The sequence below is a fragment of the Drosophila willistoni genome, assembly GCF_018902025.1.
Source record: "Drosophila willistoni isolate 14030-0811.24 chromosome XR unlocalized genomic scaffold, UCI_dwil_1.1 Seg144, whole genome shotgun sequence".
Classification (NCBI taxonomy): Eukaryota; Metazoa; Arthropoda; class Insecta; order Diptera; family Drosophilidae; genus Drosophila; species Drosophila willistoni.
Window position 1 is genome coordinate 5,977,954 of NW_025814057.1, and position 13,374 is coordinate 5,991,327.

General features: G+C 37.0%; 1 protein-coding gene across 1 annotated transcript in view; it reads right to left on the reverse strand.

The window, feature by feature from the left end:
* Positions 1 to 13,365, reverse strand: part of LOC6638962 (serine/threonine-protein kinase unc-51) — a 36,025-nt gene extending 22,660 nt beyond the window's left edge. The window contains exon 1 of the mRNA XM_002062074.4: positions 12,350 to 13,365. Within this exon, the coding sequence (XP_002062110.1) occupies positions 12,350 to 12,439 (90 nt within the window). The 5' untranslated portion in view covers positions 12,440 to 13,365. The remainder of the gene's footprint in view (positions 1 to 12,349) is intronic.
* Between the last annotated feature and the right edge of the window lie 9 nt (positions 13,366 to 13,374).

Sequence of the window (13,374 nt, forward strand, 5' to 3'; positions counted from 1 at the left end):
CAAATGCTTAAAATTATGATGTTGGTAAAGGATAATGATGAAAAAACGTTGAAATCGGTTAAAAAGTAAAATAAATAGGATCTAATCTGTAAACGAAATCGATTTTTATTCCTTTTGGACCCACAAAGTTACCGAGTATAAAACCTTAATCCATCAGATGTAGTTTACAGTTTGTAGAATGCTTCTTGGTCATGTACAAGAACTTGTCTAAATGCACAAATGTTGTCAAATGAGTCTTTTTTGTTGATCAGAATGACTACAAATAAGTGAAGCTAGGCAAATATATTTTACGATTCAATTGAACAGCTTAGAATATAATAAAAAATACTGTTTAAGAATAAACATCGGGTTCATCTGAGGCGGCTTCACCAAATCAGATGCACTAAAGAAAATATAATACAACTGTACTTTGTCACAAAACAACTAACCTAGCATATGACTAGAAATACAATCAGCCACACATGTTGTGGGAACAAACACTTGTAATTGTAAACTAACCCAAACGATCACAACGGCAGGATGTCAAGTGGCCGACGCCGTGCCCAAAATATTAATAATTTTTCAACCCCCGAATGCGTGGGGTGAGTCGTACTAGAATAAGATCTACTTAAGAACAATTGTTACCTACTAGAGCCTAAGATTTCCTATATAAACTCCGTACTTTAGTAAATAAAATCAGTTCATATTTTGAATTCAACGAATGAAGATTGGGTTATTTTCCTTCTCCCGGAATCCCTATTCATTTTGGTCCTTCGAGCCGGATAGATCATGTTTGGTCCTTCGAGAAAAAGGAACTCTGTAGTTTTCCCCCACCAGTGGTAAGAGACTCAGAGAATGAATCAGCTCCTTAAGGTCTGAATTCTTACGATAAGATCAGATAAAGGTAGCAAAATAAAAAACTCTTGTTTTCCCCCACCAGTGGTAAGAGACAGAGTATAATATAAAAGCAAAATATTGCTTAATAAATAAAAAAGTGCGTGCGACCGAAGATATAAAGGCAGTTTGGCTAGTCGAGCAACTGCAATAATTTCGGCGGCGGTGAAGAAAAAAATATAAAGTTGGTGTGTGGCTAAGTCGAAGCCCACATATATATATAAAGTGAAAAAAAAAATATAAAGTTGGTGTGTGGCGTATTCGAAGCCCTAATATCGAAAAAAGTGAACTATATGTAGTTGCAAATTGCCAACTACCAAAAGCAGCAGAGCAACAAGATAGTTGCAAAGGAGAGGCCGCTGGAGAATATACATTGCCAATAGAAGAAAGTCTGGTGCGATGACCGGCACCGGTACCGCCTGAGCCCATAGGCCCTGGACAACAGCAGCTGATCGAGATAGAAAACAAAAAAGGCGAGCAAACTTTCGCTACGCAGTGGCAGACAAGCAGCGGCAGATAACTCTACTTGGCGGACAACAGTGGCGAACGGTGTCTACAACAGGATCATCAGATAAGATATAAATTAAAATAGTTTATATTATATTATATTATTAATATTATATTATTATATATACTTATACTCTTATACCAATATCCTAATATTTGAATAAGACAAAAATGTTCCCCACAAAAACTGAAAAACTATTAGCGAAGCAACACGAGTTGCATAAAAGATTAAAAAAGCTAGAAGAGTTAGATGCTAGTAAGTTTACTAGCAAGATTATTAACGAAGTAAATGATACAGAAGCTATGGATTAGTTACCATAGTCAAATGCTAGAGAGTGGTGTAACTCAACACTACTATTTCACAGATGGGAAGTATGAGGAAGGTTTAGATATGGCAGCCAAATTACTAGCCAAAGGAGAGTCTAGCAGGCAGAGCACTGTTGTTTCTGAAACCATTGAAGCAGATGCAACAATGTCAGAAAATGTTGAGGGCAGCAACGGAGAGTCGCGGGGAAACGCGACCTCCAGTATTGAGAACCAGGAAAAGTTTGAAGAAAAGGTTCGTCATCTCCAGCAATATTTGGAGATGGTGAGCAAAGATTTACGTACGATAGACAATAGAACAGGCGAAATGTATATTAAGAAAATAAAATTCTTGTTCAGGAAGGTACAAGTGTGCCAAGCTTATACACATGAATTATACAGAGATAATGAAACATTTAAAGAGGTCATAGAAGAATTGGAGTTCGACCTTCAGAATACCTTGGTAGCATTAGAAGAGAAAATAAAGGATCAGAAAAATTTGAAAGTTGAGAATGTTACCGTGGGAGGCGAACTACCGGTGTTGCCAAAAATACAGGTACCCACATTTTCTGGAGAACCTAGAGAATGGGACCTGTTTGTGGAACTATTTGCGGAATTAATTGAAAAAAGAGAGGATTTAAGTCTTACTCTTAAATTCAATTATTTAAAATCCGCATTAAAGGGAGAAGCGAGGAGCATGGTGGCTCATTTACTGTCAGGTTCAGCTGACAATTATAGTGCCGCTTGGGAACTATTAACCAAGCGGTATGAAAATAATCGGAGGGTATTTTCCGAACAATTAAGTCGGATCGTTGATTTACCGATGATCAACAATGAATCCGCAAAAAGTGTAAAAGGAGTGATTGACATAGTTAATGAGTCAATACACTTAATTAAAATTAAAGCAAATTTGTCCGATGAAGTTGACGTAGTATTCGCTCAACTGCTGCTAAGGAAATTTGACAGAGAGGCTCTACAGTTGTATGAGAGCCAAGTTAGAAAAACAAGGGAAATTCAACAGCTATCTGATGTCATGGAATACTTGGAGCAAAGATATTGCTCGCTAAGTGCCATGAGAAAGGAAGAGAAAAAACCGTTACAAAAAACGTGGGTTGCGGGTTCCAAAGATGGTTGTCCGATCTGCAAAGGTCCCTGGCATAGCGCATTTCTGTGCTATAAGTTTAAAGCGCTAACACCTAAAGAAAGGGTGGAAATAGCCAAAAAATTGCAACTGTGTACACGTTGCTTGAAGCATTCAAGCAACAAGAGATGCACTAATGAAATGGTCTGCTCATTGTGCAGCAAGGGACACCATACCCTTCTTCACTTTGGGGAAAAACAGGCGAAGGTGAATACTTGTGTAACGGCAGAGCAAAAATTGTTGGCCACAGCCCTAATACAAGTTAAAAAAATAAATGGAGAATATGAAACATTAAGAGCCTTGATTGATAATGGATCTCAAAGCACTATTTTATCTGAAGAAGCCGCTCAAATGTTAAAATTACCCAAGATCAAGAAACAAACGGAAATAAGTGGCGTATCTTCGACAAAACCTAGAACCTCGAAGTATAGGGTAAATATTGAAATGAAGACGCGTGATTCTGAAATAGAACTTATTAAGGTTGAAGCAATTGTATTGCCTCAATTAATGAAAGCTCTTCCGTTAAAAATAGCAAACGTGGATATGTCAAAATGGCATACTTACGTGCTAGCTGACCCCACCTTTAATAAACCTGGTAGGGTCGATATGATAATAGGGATAGACGTATACACCCACATCTTAAAAAGTGGAGTTGCCAAGATTAATGGCCTGCTAGGACAAAATACTCAATTTGGCTGGATCGTGTCGGGATGTACGAAGTCAAAAGGAAATGAGTCTATAGTAGCTACAACAATAGATATTACAGATATGGAGCGGTTTTGGGAAATGGAGGCAGATGAAAAAGATGATACAGAAGCTAGCGAATGTGAAGAAAATTTCAACAAGACGACTATGATTGATGCCTCAGGAAGATATGTAGTAACGATTCCGTTTAAGCAAGAAAGGGAATTAGGTGACTCGAAGGCGCAGGCAACTGCGCGATTTCTTAACTTGGAGAAAAAGTTTCAGAAAAATCCAAAATTTAAGGAGGAGTATGAAAAATTCATTAACGAATATTTGGAGTTGGGCCATATGGTCGAAACTAAGGATGAAGGTGCGTATTACCTGCCACATCAAGCAGTAGTAAAAGAAGCAAGTCTGACAACTAAATTAAGAGTTGTATTTGACGCTTCCGCGAAAACCACGAATAACAGAAGTCTTAATGATGTGATGTGGATCGGGCCGCGGCTTCAAAAAGACATATTCGACATAATAGTAAAGTGGCGAAAATGGCAGTACGTAGCATCTGCAGATATTGAAAAAATGTATCGGCAGATAAACATTGATATAAACGATCAAAAATATTTGCATATTTTATGGAGAAATTCACCGCAGAGAAAATTAAGAATATATAAATTGACAACAGTAACATACGGTACGGCATCAGCACCTTATTTAGCCACAAGGGTACTTGCAGAGATAGCAAACAGATGTCAAGATAAAGTAATTAGTGAAATTATCCGATATGAATTCTACATGGATGATTTAATGACTGGAGGTAATACCGTACAAGAATCAAAACGCAAAGTTCAACAGGTTTCCAGAGAGCTGGAAAAAGCAGGAATGAATTTGAGAAAATGGATTTCGAATAAGTCCGAAATTATTGAAGAGGTTATTGATACAGGCGATAATAAAGTATTAAAAATTGATGAGAACGAGGCAATTAAAACCTTGGGGTTGCAGTGGGAACCAATTAAAGACGAATTTAAGTTTAAGGTAAACTGTGACGAGAACAGAAAGGTGAATAAAAGAGGTGTGCTATCCACACTAGCCAAGATTTATGATCCACTAGGTTGGCTAGCACCTGTAACGGTAATAGGCAAGTTATTCATGCAGAAGTTGTGGCTATCAGAGCAAAATTGGGATCAAGAGTTGTCCGATAACGAAACAACAGAATGGAAATCCTTCAGGGATAATTTGGTCTATCTGGAAGAAGTCAGATTACCCCGATGGATCAAGACACAGCCTAATATGTTGTTACAGATTCATGGTTTTGCTGACGCTTCAGAAAAGGCATATGCTGCGGTGGTATATGCTAAAGTAGGTGAGGCAGTTACTTTAATAGCCAGCAAGAACAAAGTTAATCCAATCAAAAATAGGAAGACTATTCCTAAATTAGAATTATGTGCAGCACACTTGCTGTCGCAATTACTACAAAGAGTCCAGCAATCTATTGCTGCTCCTTCTGAAATATACGCTTGGAGTGACTCTACTATTACGCTGTGCTGGATAAAGAACGGTGCTAGTAAAGAAAAATTCGTAAGGCGTCGCATAGAGGATATTCTAAAAATCAGAGAAATAACGTGGAACCATGTAAAATCTGAAGATAACCCTGCAGATGTAGCTTCAAGGGGTATTTGTCCAAATAAGTTAAAAGATTGTGAATTGTGGTGGAATGGGCCAAGGTGGCTCGGTGAGGCAAAAGATAAATGGCCTAAACAAAAAACAGACGATGACAAGATTATGATAAATTCCGTACTATTAAATACGGAGAGTAGTTTATGCAGGAGCTTATTGAAAAGTATTCCTGTATGAATAAGCTGGCCAGAATTACAGCATATGTGTTAAGATTTATTGGCATTAAAAAAAGAGATAAAGTGTACCCATCATACTTAACCGTCAATGAGCTTAAGAATGCTAAAAATTTTATAATTAAACAGCAACAGGCATATCAATTTAGCAGAGAGATATCATGTCTTACGCAAAACAAGCAAATTGACATGAAAAGCAAAATTTTAAGCTTAAATCCATTTTTGGATAACGATGGAATATTACGCGTTGGGGGAAGATTGCAAAATGCCAACATATGTTTTGATACTAAACATCCTGTGATTTTGGATAAATCACATCTTACAATGCTGTTGATTAAAGATGCTCATAAGGAAACCTTACACGGAGGAATTAACCTTATGAGAAGCCAAATTCAAAGGAAATTTTGGATTTTCGGATTGAGAAACGCCCTTAAAAAATACCTAAGGGAATGCGTCACATGTGCCAGATACCGCCAAGTAACTGCGGAGCAAATTATGGGTAACCTGCCCAAAAATAGGGTAACGGTGTCATCCCCATTTCATAACACGGGGATTGATTTTGCCGGTCCATATCATATAAGGTGCTCAAAAAACCGGGGACAAAAAACATTCAAAGGATACATAGCTGTATTCGTTTGCTTGTCGACTAAGGCAATACATTTAGAAGTTGTTAGTGACTTGACAACTGATGCCTTCCTAGCAGCATTTCGAAGATTTGTTGCAAGACGGGGTAAATGCGCTAACATTTATTCTGATAATGGTACAAATTTTGTAGGTGCGGCTAGGAGGCTTGATGAAGAATTCAAAAAAGCAGTTCAAGACAACGTTCAGGTGGCCCCTGTGCTAGAGCGAGAACAGATTAGCTGGCATTTTAGCCCCCCGGCAGGACCTCACTTCGGAGGTATATGGGAAGCTGGGGTAAAGTCGGTTAAGTATCACCTGAAAAGAGTTATAGGAGACAGTAACCTCACATATGAGGAACTGGCAACATTGTTGTGCCAAATAGAAGCCGTGTTAAACTCACGTCCGTTGTATACGACAGGTGAAGATATGGACAACAACGAGGTGTTAACTCCCGGTCATTTCTTAATTGGAAGACCTACTTTAGAAGCAGCCGAGTCCATATCAGAAGAAAAAATTGGAAATTTAGACAGATGGAAATTAATTCAGAAAATGAAAAAAGATTTCTGGTTAAAATGGAAAGACGAATATCTATATACTCTCCAGCAAAGGAATAAGTGGCGACGAACCACAGAAAACTTAGAGAATGGACAGGTCGTCCTGATCAAAGATGAGAATTGTCACCCAGCCAGGTGGCCTCTGGGCAAGATTGAGGAAATTCACAAAGGCAGGGATGATAAAGTAAGAGTGGTAAAAGTCAAATTGCAGGAAGGGTCAATTACAAGGCCTATTAGTAAAATCTGTCCACTTGTTGGGGTAAAATCATCCGAAGACGTTGAGGAGAAGCCATATCGGAAAAGTACCAGATTCTGTAATCTGTCCAAAGTAGGAAACGTAATGATGTTAGCAATGTTGGTGCTGCTTTGTCAACTTTCGAATGCAGCAAGCATTAAAGATAATCGACCAAAAATTACGGTAAAAGAACTAAACGCAACAGCCGCATTATACTTAGATCCAATGGGTGAAGTGGAAGTAGTAGCGTCCTCATGGGATCTGGTTATATACTATGACATGTCGGCCTACTTTGAAATGCTCAGTCAAGGTGACAGAATGATTCCCAAATTGAGGGATTTATGTCAAAAATTGTATAATTTCGAAGACCAGTGCCATTTTGTATTAAACAGCACGGTAAAACGAATTACGGAAATCGAAGCAAATAATAGATTGTTCATGAGTCAAAATAAGCCAAGAAGCAAACGAGCACCGTTTGAATTCATGGGTTCACTGTACCATATATTATTTGGCATCATGGATGCGGATGACAGGGTGCAGATGGAAGAAAACATGAGAAGTTTACTGACAAATCAGCAAAACTTGAAACATCTAGAAGAAAAGCAGACATCGATAGTAGACTCTACGGCAAACATTCTTAAGACAACTATAGATGAAATAAATGATAATTTTCATAACATGAACAACCGAATCGAAAATATGACAGAATTACTGAAAGAAAGCTATTACGTATATAGAGAATCCATCCAGTTCTTCATGATTGTAAGGCAATTAAGTTCCGTGGTTGATGAATGTGAAAAAATTCAGACAGGAATTATAAATCTTTTAATAGACATCAACCATGGTAGGTTGAACCCTAATATTTTAAAACCAAGCCAAATGAAATTGGAAATAACAAAAATAAAGGACAAGTTGTCCGAAGCATTAGTGCTACCAGGTAAAAGGACAGGTACTGAGTTAAGAGATATATATACGCTGTTGACGGCCAAGGGTATTTTCATAGATAGAAAAATAATTATAAATGCAAAAATACCACTGTTTGGTAGACACCCGTCTTTTCTTTATAAAGTTATTCCAGTGCCTGTACGATTGAATAATAATCAAATGGTAATGGTTCATATAGATAGTCAGTATTTAATATATAATTTTGAAATAGACGCGTATCATTTAATGTCTGAATCAGCTATGCAAAAATGTCGGAACTGGCAGTCGAACAGGAGAACATGTGAAGGAAGTTGGCCATGGAGTGGTGCCAATGATAATGCTTGTGAGCTGACACCTTTTAAACAGAATACAAAATCTAACTGCTTATACACAACGATTATTGAGACAAGATCTTACTGGGTAGAATTAGATAGCAGCAGTAGTTGGTTATTCAAGGTACCACCTAAAACTAAGGCCAGAGTCCAATGCGGTAACGAACAGCAGGAGGTGCTAGACATACCAGAACAAGGAATTTTGAGTCTCAGATCAGGCTGCACAGCTAGGGCAGAAGATAAAATTCTAGTAGCTCATCATAGCGTTCAGTCAGAGTCGTACATAGCTATTAAAACTTCGCACGTAGGCGATATTAGTAACATAGCAAATATAGCATGGAATCCAGTAGAAGCAAACATAGTAAATCATTCAGCAGAATTAGAAAGAATAGGAAGTCAATTAAAATCGTTAAAGGAACATCATATTGAATTACTAGGCTTAAATTTCCATCATGTAACTGGTCATGCTTCCTTAATGTTAGTCATCTTACTAATTGTAATATTAATAATAGTTTGTTTAAGACAACTTAATAAAAATAAACGAATCCCAATCGCCCCATTTGGCGGCCCCTCGCAGAATGTTTAAGAATAAACATCGGGTTCATCTGAGGCGGCTTCACCAAATCAGATGCACTAAAGAAAATATAATACAACTGTACTTTGTCACAAAACAACTAACCTAGCATATGACTAGAAATACAATCAGCCACACATGTTGTGGGAACAAACACTTGTAATTGTAAACTAACCCAAACGATCACAACGGCAGGATGTCAAGTGGCCGACGCCGTGCCCAAAATATTAATAATTTTTCAACCCCCGAATGCGTGGGGTGAGTCGTACTAGAATAAGATCTACTTAAGAACAATTGTTACCTACTAGAGCCTAAGATTTCCTATATAAACTCCGTACTTTAGTAAATAAAATCAGTTCATATTTTGAATTCAACGAATGAAGATTGGGTTATTTTCCTTCTCCCGGAATCCCTATTCAAATACATTAGAGAAATGGTCATAAAGAGATTCTCAGAGACAGAGAGAGAGAGTGAGTGAGAAGTGGTGAGAGTGAGATAGAAGAAAAGGTAGACGAAAGGTGGAGAGGTAAGGTACCTGACACAATATGAATGGTGTATCAGGCAATGGCAACGTGCGAACCGTTTGTGGGTCACTATCTATTATTTTTACTGTTATTGTTGTTGTTGCTGTTGGTGCTGCTATTGTTGATCTACTTGTTGTCTGGTTGTCTGCTATTGTTATTGTTGTTGCTGTTGCTGTCACAAATGCATTTGTAATTAATAAAAACACGAGACGAACTTGAGAGCAAGCACATTATATACTCAATCATACATATACAAATAAATGTATATATGTATGCAAGTTAGAAATACAATAATCAGAATAAAAGTATTTCACTCAGCGTGTGTGTGATAAGGCCAAGTCGCTTACTATAACAAACGATCCAAACCCAATGGAATGCCTTTGAGTTGTAAAAACTATAAGCTAAATAGGTAGGTATAACTATATTATATATCGGAAATTGTCCAATTCGTAGATCGTTAATGGGTCAAATATAAAGGAGCCTTTTGAAAGATATTGGCGTAAGAAAAATAACTAAATTAAATCATGTTCAGAATAATGTATTGCCAATTTGTGCTAAACAAAAAAATATTAAGGAATATTTACATCCATGCTCGGATTTTTAGAGATTAATACCACGAGGTTAAGATAGAAAGTAAGGTAGTTTTATGATTCTAATCTAAAATTATCTTTATTTACTTTCCATGCAAAATATTATACAGAAATATTCATAGAAAGTGTATTTAGTTGATGGCTTTAGAATCTAAGCTAAGTTTTCTTTGTTATTAAATTAATAATCTCATAGAAATTCGCCATTTCCTGAAATCCTTTGTGTTGGGCGGAGCCCGACAATTCCCCTCAAATCCAACCTAGCTTACATCGTTGCAGAAAGTGAACTTTTGAGTAAAATCGTTCATTTTAGAAGAGAAATGGGTCTTGAATATAGACATTTAGCGGTTTACGAGTTAAAATATTATTCTTGGGTAAGAGAATTTCCATCATGTTCTCTCCGGGTGATCAATCACGGCTTGAAATACGTTTACCATCATTAGACTTATACAAACAGCTGTTTTTTGTTTAAATTCTTAGTCTCCAGTTTTTTCCTTAATATAAATTAAATATTAAAACACTTTTTTCTTTCCTGATTTCTTTTTATACTTTTGTTTCAAAATGAAACATTAAAAAGTATATATAAATTACCGATTATGAACTTCTTTTACTTTTTTACAGGGTATAGGCAAAGTCTTTGGTCATAATTTGTTAATTTCAATAACAAATAAAAAGGAAAGCCTTCACAGAAATCATATGGAACAGAGTGTTTATATAAATATACGTATATGTATATATATATATGTATAACATATGTATGTACATATATAAAAATGCTCATCTTATGGGATACACAAAAAACAGCTGATGCAATAACTGGCCGCTATTGAGGCAAAATAATTTTCACTTGGCGTGTGTTTGTGTTTGTTTTGATTTTGATTTTGTTTTGTTGTCGCTTTTTTTTTTGCGTATTTTTTTGTTTATTATTTTTCATTAACTTTTTGGTTAAATGGTTTATCAGTTATCATTACTGACCCCACCCAAAAAGTCTTTTCATGTTTGCAGATAAAAAATTTTTGTTTATTTTTTTTAAAAATAATATGTTTATTTTTGAAAACCCACGCACACACTTAAATACTCACACCCACACACATACACACACATGCACACACTGTGACGACCCTGAAATAGTTCAAAAACACTCGAAACAAACATTTTGATATTCTCTTTTCATAGAGTAAAACCAAATCAGTTCAAAGCACGTGCGTGTGCGTGAGTTTAGCCAGCTGAGAAGGGGGGAAGGGGACTTGCCCCCCCACCAATAGAATTTGCTTCTTTGCTTTTTTTTTTGATTATGAATAACGCCAAATAGTGAGCCAAAAAGAGAGGCAGCAAAAGAATAAAGCAAAACGCAAATTGTGAAAGAAAAACAACCAAACAACAGATGGTCAGCGGGGTATGTTAAGAGGGGTAGGGGTAATGGGTAGGGGGGATGGTGAGTAACTTCTGTTTCGAATTTGTATACGAAATTTCGCACTATCAGCATATTTGTACTACAAATAGTTGCTAAAGATCGGCAAAACTAGTAGAAAATCCTTGGAAATTGAAGAGACAAAGAAAAAGAGTTGCTCCAAAATAGATTTATATTGAACGAGGATATATACCATATAACATTATGAGAGTGAGAGACATAAATTGTGTCACGACAATTAAACCGCTATTGTGCATGATCACTAAGGCAGTTGACATGTCTTTAAGGTCCTTATGAGACTTACAAACCTAACTTATAAAGAGCGTCAGATAATTTTTAAGCTGTAGGACTTTAAAGGATCAATTCATTTATGTCCTCAAACTGTGATAAGTGGCAAATACTACGTAGTTTCACTACTTGGGCAAAGAATTGTAAGCGTTTTATGGTTTGTTATTGCAATAATTTGTTACGTTAATAATGTTATGTAAACAAAATGTTACTAAATGTTCTCTTTGTTGGTAAAATATTACTTTTTGTATGACATTTTGTCTGCCTCCTTGAATTCTAGCTACGGATCTTGCACAGTGGATTCCCATATGAAATTATGGATTAGTAAATAGAAATTTATTTGATCCTTTTTATTTTTGGAAAGAGAAGCTATTTAGAGATGCGGCATGCGGCATGGTTGACATCTGCTTCCCTTCCGCTTAAGCCTGTGAAACCCCCGTAGAGGTGCATACACATGTGGAATGTTGACAAAAGGAAAACAGATTGACAACCCTAGACTTAGACCATATGCTCCCACTCCTCTCTCTTGCTCTTACCCTCTCACTCGATGAACAAAGATCTATAACCAAAGTAGGGAGAAGCTCAGCTGAGACTTTGTTGTCATATTTCTTCTTCTTCTTGGCCAACTGAGAGCAGCAGCAGTAAGAGTGATTGAATGGTGAGCGGGGTTAGCGGGGGTGGGCCAGAGGTAGGCCGAGAGAAAGAGAGAGAGTGTGGGAGAGCGTTGCCCATTTTGGCGTATTACGTTTTATGCATGATTCGGTGTATTATTTACTTTTTGACAATGGCGTATTGTTAATAACTTTGTTAATGTTGGCAGTTCAAGTCAAGTCAAGCCAAGCCCCAACACACATACTGCCAAACACATGTACATATATGTATAAATTATACGTAAACAAAAACAGGTTTAATTACATGATTAATTATAATTAAGAACTTACCTTGCGATGACGTCCTTTGTAGACGACAGCAAAGGCCCCATGGCCAAGCATATCCTTGGAGCTGTATTCATAGTCCCCAACAATATTCATTGCATTCAGTAAGGATAATGCCTCCTCTCACTCTCTCTCTCTCTCGGTCTTCCTCTCCTTTCTTTCTTTTCAAAGTCTGGTCGGGATGTCGCTCTCTCTCTATCTCTCTCGGCCAAACGCTCTTCGGCGCCCCCGTCACTCACTCACACACACACTCACGCACGTCAGTGGGGTCGGTGGGTTGTTGTTTTGCTTTTTCTTCTTTCTTTTCCGTCTCTCTCTCTCGCTCGCTCATTCACTCGTCACCCCTTCCCAATTGCAATTGTGGAAAATCAATTTTTTCGCATAACTCTCTGGCACAACAGAATGAAACTTCTATGTGGCAAAATGTTTATTTCAATTAATTTTTATCACCCAAGTTGCGGCAATTTATATGGGCCATAAGCAAAAGGCAGAAAAACAACAGAAAAACAACACACACAAAAAAAATATATCAAGAGAGAGACACACTCACACAACTGCACACTTATAAATTTGACTTGTAATTTGTAATTAAATTAAACCGTCTTTTCCTATTTGTTGTTTTGCACCTCTCTCACGCACAGCCTGACTTTTAATTACGTTTAACTATGTTTGGCCTTTCGATTTAGCAAAAGTTTATTCTCTAAATCAGCAAACGGTTTTTTGGTCGATTTGATTTTTTTTTTCGTTTTTCTTCTTTCAACTACTTCGCGAGCAGACTAGTTGAGAAGCAGCAGCAAGAGAGGAACAGGCGACATCGAGAAAACAATAATGACCCTCGTCTAGGCGCGACAATATATCCCGGTGGATAATGTAAAAAAATCTCGTTAAATCGATGAACTGCTGATCATTAATTTCGTTTGCTATTTCCCTTTCGTGTATATAGAATAAACACAATCAATTTTTATAAAAATACACGAACGAAAATCCGCTACACGCCCGCTCACATCAAAAACAAAAACAACAATGGAAAA